Source organism: Liolophura sinensis, chromosome 7, assembly GCF_032854445.1.
Source record: "Liolophura sinensis isolate JHLJ2023 chromosome 7, CUHK_Ljap_v2, whole genome shotgun sequence".
Taxonomy (NCBI): Eukaryota; Metazoa; Mollusca; class Polyplacophora; order Chitonida; family Chitonidae; genus Liolophura; species Liolophura sinensis.
Genome location: NC_088301.1, coordinates 60,139,231 through 60,145,230, shown reverse-complemented (window position 1 = coordinate 60,145,230; position 6,000 = coordinate 60,139,231). Strand labels below are relative to the sequence as shown.

At 38.3% G+C, this 6,000-nt stretch overlaps 1 protein-coding gene across 1 annotated transcript; it reads right to left on the bottom strand.

The window, feature by feature from the left end:
• Positions 1-643: 643 nt before the first annotated feature.
• LOC135471085 (uncharacterized) lies at positions 644-5,945 on the bottom strand. Its single transcript, XM_064750133.1, has 4 exons — positions 5,828-5,945; positions 1,596-1,745; positions 1,141-1,251; positions 644-799 (listed from the first exon to the last, which is right to left on the bottom strand). Exons 1-4 carry the CDS (start codon positions 5,924-5,926, stop codon positions 644-646), a joined length of 516 nt encoding a protein of 171 aa, XP_064606203.1. The 5' UTR covers positions 5,927-5,945.
• Positions 5,946-6,000: the final 55 nt, after the last annotated feature.

Sequence of the window (6,000 nt, the reverse complement as noted above, 5' to 3'; positions counted from 1 at the left end):
AAAACATATATGGCGTACACACGCATTGCAACGTCACAGAAGAAAACGAAGCGTTTTACTGTCATTTGGACCGCCTGTGTAGCTTTTTTCAAGTCTTTCATTGGTGGCGATAAGCGGATCTTGCGTTCCCAGTACCGAGTATTTCCGATCATTGACGCAAAATATGCGTAATATACAGGAGTTATTAGAAGTATAAAATATGTATCAATAGCGATTTTCTCGTTCGTTTGGTATATGTTTGCGTTAGTTCCCTTAAAACCATATTCTTTGTTTAATAGTGCCTTTTGATGTATCAGTTAATGTCAAGATTCCACCAAAATGATGTACATATCAGATATGAGCTGCCATAGGCAGGTAGTAAATTATCCTCAGGTATGGCGTTCAACAAATCAAGAAAAGTTCACAGCAGAGATATAGGTTGACCATTAGTTTGGTTTGATGCTTTTTTTATTTTAAATAAAAGTAACACTGGCCCGAAACAGGGATGCCCTTTCAAAGGATTACCACTGCTCAATTCTGAACAAAAACATAGACAGAAAACAGGCAAAGTTTAATGATCATTAAATAATCAAAAGTGGGCACAAGCAAACTAAACATGGGGTTTGTTTGCAAGCTTCACTGAGGATCAGGTGATAAACCCACTTTAGGATATAGGAGGCAATCCGGTCCCCCTGTTACGATAGAAGGATTTCATTATGTGATTAACGCGCACCAAATGCCTCTCAAATAGCTCCACAGGATGGTTCAGCCTGCTCCCGTACAAGGAAGACGTTAGTAGCGGGACAGTACGCTTTGTCTCCTGAAAATCACAACAAGGGAGAAATCCTAGAAATGTTTGATGAAATCTACATGAGGCCAATGAATCGCTCTGGAAAAAATAATATACTCAAAACCCTATTTCAACTAAACAACACATTATGGTAGAACGAACAATATTGCGTAACAATATTTTGTATACTCGCATAGAAGCGGGTGGAGGTAGGGGTTGTCGCAAGCCTGTTGCAAAGAAGCCAAAACATGCATGCAAGCAGCACATTTTTGCAGAGTAATATTTTTGTAGTGATATACGATTTCTGAAAACATGTGAATTTTCAAAGTATATTGAGCTATATTGGTACTAAGATTTTATCGACATAGTACCTCTGTGTGATATCTCCTTCCTATCGTAAGACTTGGAGTTCTGTCATCCCGAGGATTTTTGTTGTTATATGTGTAATGTGTGCAGAACAATCGATCATAGCAGGAATCATTCTGAAAAAGGAGATATGATCGTAAGAAGTTGGAAAAGCTTACAACAGAAGGAAATAAAAATGCACGGTACTTATCAGTATATGCTACTCAGATTTGACAAACCAGACCTTTACCCATGTTACATGTATAACGTGTAGAAAAAAACACAAGAAGGTGTTTTGAGATCATCTGTTAGACCTTAGGCCATCGTGATCGTTTTACACCAACAGGTCCTCACCTGTGATGTCCAGATGTGTTTTTTTTCTGCATGTGCGTCTGCCGGGCAGAATTGGTTTGAACTGTTGAGTATAGTATTGTATATAGTATACCCTAAAAAGTTACACTATATAAGACAATGGACTCACAGACAGAGGCCTGTCCGGGTTGGTGTTCTTCCCGAAATAAGAGGACTTGTAATTCTCCAGCTCCTCTTCTGTGTATTCGTGTTCTCCAGGGAAGCACCATGTCCCATCGCCTTTTATTGCCAAATGGTTCCTGTGGATTCTGGCGTGCCTCTGAAATACATGTATATGGATATAGGTGTACCGTAGTCTATAAAATTTCAACAGAAAGTACTACGAGATATGTATGTGTACTGGTAAACAATATTACATTATCCATGGTTTGTGTCATGAATATTACATTACTCATGGTTTATGTCATGAATATTACATCGCTCATGGCTTGTGTCATAAATATTACATTACTCATGGTTTGTGTCATGAAAATTACATTACTCATGGTTTGTGTCATGAATATGACATTGACCATGGTTTGTGTCATGAATATAACATTGCTCGTGGTTTGTGTCATGAATGTTACATTGCCCATGGTTTGTGTCATAAATATTACATTGCTCATGGTTCTTGTCATGAATTTTACATTGTCCATGGTTTGTGTCATGAATATTTCATCGCTCATGGCTTTATGTCATGCCTATTGTAACGTGATATTTACTGAAGATTTAACTGTTCCTTGTTATTTCATGGATTTACCGTATGTTCAAGAATTATACTACGCTTCTGTAGTATTATTTGTGATTACCTATAGTCAGTATCTGTTTTGGGGTGGATTTCTACATGTATTGCTCATTGAGACGTTTTAATAATGTGTGTTATAAAGGGCTGTTGTTGCTACGAAATTTCTGACGGTATTAATACCAAAGGAAGCCCGTCAATCATAGCTGAGATAGTGACTGTGCTGCTTGTTATCCCTTTCTGTCGGATGCATCCGTAGAATTATTGTTTGGGCACTTTTAGTACCCGAAAAATTGTGAATTTCTCTAAATACAGACTTTTCATGACTTGTGGACTAACTTTAACACCTTCGTCTTGGTTTTCGTTGACGAAAGAAGGTTCAGCGATATTGAGTTACACAAAAAAAAACACCAACGCGAAGGTGTTAAAGCCTATTGTACCTCCCCCCTCCCAAAAAAATGAAGAAAATTTCATGCAGCTTTTTGCTGCCGTTCTCTTTTACTCCCTCCGCAGTGGTCATGCATTTTAGACCAGTCAGCGGTAAGCTTAGACCATTGCAATTGACCTAGATACTTCACAGTCGCGTATGTATGACGTCGTGTCTAATTGTTGCCTGACATAGGAGTGTGAAAGTTTACTGTATATGTATCATGACCTCATATCGCTGAGCTCAGATTGGAACGTCATGAAACGGATTCTGTACGGAGCTGTAAAATTGACATGGTCAGAAAAATTTAAATAGAAAAGACACATACACGCACACAACTTTCAAAGTGTCAGTTATGTATTTTTTAATAAGTGGTGCTCACGAGAGAATCATAAAATATGAAAAAAATTGAAAACTGAAGCGACATCTTTAAACTGTGTGAAATAACACTTTTATCACTGAAGGAAATTCCGATAGTTAAACTTTATATAAATCACCAAAGCAAATCTAAGAACTTTTCAAATAACCACGTGACCAAAGTTCTGAAAAGTTTTTAAGGTTTGAAAAATTATTTCTCGAAGGACGTAATATTAAAGGTAAGTACTGATCTTTTGATACTTTTATAATTTACTGATGTCTAATTAACTGATTTCAGTCTTACTATATGAGAAAGAAGGCGGCATTTGATTATTATACTTATTTGAAAAATGTTGTCTAATGGATATTAACACAAATTGTCATTGGTGATTTTTGTGGTATTTATTTTACGGTAAGATTCGGGCGTTCTATTCACCTCAAAGCTGCTTATCCATACATTATTTACTTAATTCTTAATGAATTACTGTATGGCTTTTGCAAACTTATTTGGTAACTAGTTTTGTTCGCACGTTCTGTCAACTGTCGTAGAAATTTTACTATGTTGTACCGCAGTACCGGTATTTGAAATCTTGTCTCTGCTTGGCTAGTGGACGTCACGTGGGATCTCTCTCAGAAAAAAATTACCAGTGTAAATGATTTAATAAAAACGCTGATTTAACGGGCCACGATATCCGACTGGGAAGTGGCCCTAAACCAGTATTTCAACGACGACCTTAGTGCGAGATAAAAACTGGTTATCTGCTACGTTAGCTCATACCAAAGTTTAGTTGCTGGATTACCTTTTGCTGGATTACTTAGGCTTACTATCGAATTACCAGTTATTGTTATGGATTAACCAGGCTTATGATAGAAATTACCGGTTCTTATGGATTACGACGGATGGTATCGATTGTGCCATGCTTTGTGTCATGAATATTACATCATTCACTGGTTTGCGTCAGGAATATTTTACATCGCCCATGGGTTTGTGTCATCGACATTACATCGCTCATGGGTTTGTGCCAGGAATATTACATTGCCCATGGGTTTGTGTCATGAATATTACATCACCCATGGGTTTGTGTCACGAATATTACATTGCTCACGGGTGTGTTATGGATATTACATCGCCCATGGGTTTGTGTCATGAATATTACATCACCTGTGGGTTTGTGTCATGAATATTACATCGCTCATGGGTGTGTGTCATGGATATTACATCGCCCATGGGTGTGTGTCATGGATATTACATCGCTCATGGGTTTGTACCAGAAATATTACACCGCCTTGTCATGAATATTACGTCACTCATGGTTTGTGTCATGAATATTACATCGCCCATGGAATTGTCATGAATATTACATCGCCCATGGGTTTGTGTCATGGATATTACATCACCCATAGGCTTGTGTCATGAATATTACATCGTCTATAGGCTTGTGCCATGAATATTACATCGCCCAGGGGTTTATGTCATGAATATCACAGCTTTCATGAGTTTGTGTCATGAATATTACATCACCCATATGCTTGTGTTATGAATATTACATCGCCCATAGTCTTGTGTCATGAATATTACGTCGTCCAGTGGTTTGTGTCATGAATAGTACATCGCCCTTAGGTTTGTGTCATAGATATTACATCGCCCATGGGTTTGTATCATGGATATTACATCACCTATGGGCTTGTTTCATAAATATTCCATCAGCCATGAGTTTGTGTCACGAACATTACGTCGCCCATGGGTTTGTGTCATGGATATTAAAATACTCATGAATGAGTGTTTGCTTTTAGTCCTAATAAAGAATTTTTCAGCCTTTTTGTTTTGTACATGCACTGTGACTACCACGGGTTTGTCATGAATATTACAACTTTTATGAGTTTGGATCACGATTCTTGCATGAGTTTGTGTTTTGAATACCATCCGTGTATGTACATTGTGTATCTATGTTTGCTTGGGGGGTTTTCAGTCGTAGTCGTAGTCGTAGTTAACAATTTTTCAGTCATATGACGGCCAGGAGTGAATAGGTGTGTGTAAATATACATGTACATGTGCAGGGCGAGTGATCATGCCGAAAGACACTAGAAATGACACCCCACCCAGTCACATAACACTAACATCGGGCCAATCAGTCTTTGTTTCCTTGCTCTAAACTCTTAATCTCTGAGGCAGTAACAAGTACCATTTTTAAAGCCATTGGTATAAGCCGACATGAGTTTCAGCCGAGATCTCCCAACTTCGAGGAAGGCGCTTTAACCAATAGGTCACGGAAGCGGTTACAACTCCCGTGGGTATGCGTCATTAGCATTGTAATTCCCATGTATTTGTGTGATGAATATTACATTGCTCATGGGACTGTCATGAAATTACAACCCAGTGGGTTTGTTTCATGAATACTGCAACTCGCATATATCTGTGCCATGAATATTACAACTCTCATGGGATTGTCATGAATATTACATTGCTCATGGGATGGTCATGAATATTGCATTGCTCATGGGAATATCATGAACATTACAACTTAGTAGGTTTGTGTCATGTTTACTGCAAGTCACACGTGTGTGTCATGAATATTACATCGCTCATGGGATTATGAACATTACAACCCAGTGTCATGACTATTAGAACTCACACGTAAATGTTTCTCTAAGAGTCAAACATGTTAACTTATTTTTGATAGAATTGTCACAATTAAGGCTTAATTCCACTAAAGTTAATAATTGCTAATCACATGATTAGCGTATATGTGTAATGTGTCAGTGGTATCCGTGCCTTTGTCAAATGATTTAACTAACGATAAATTTGAGCTTTGTCAAGTGATTTTTACCAGCCTACCATTAGCACGTTTCTCCACAGTCCGGAAGCCTCCAGAGGTGTGGGGCTCGCGCGCCCGTTCATGGACATACGCATGCCTTGGCCAGGATATTCATACATACTTCTTGGCCACCCCACGCTTTATATCCACAGTAAAACTCTCACGAACTTCCCTGTGTCTTTTGTCTTAGGTG

What these genes read in the sequence shown, in the direction of transcription:
- LOC135471085 (XM_064750133.1), bottom strand. Translation starts at nt 5,926, where the DNA reads ATGTATGAATATCCTGGCCAAGGCATGCGTATGTCCATGAACGGGCGC. An exon ending in TGTGGAGAAACGTGCTAATG is followed by an intron (nt 1,746 to 5,827) that starts GTAGGCTGGTAA and finishes CATGTATTTCAG; the next exon opens with AGGCACGCCAGAATCCACAG. An exon ending in ACCCGGACAGGCCTCTGTCT is followed by an intron (nt 1,252 to 1,595) that starts GTGAGTCCATTG and finishes CTCCTTTTTCAG; the next exon opens with AATGATTCCTGCTATGATCG.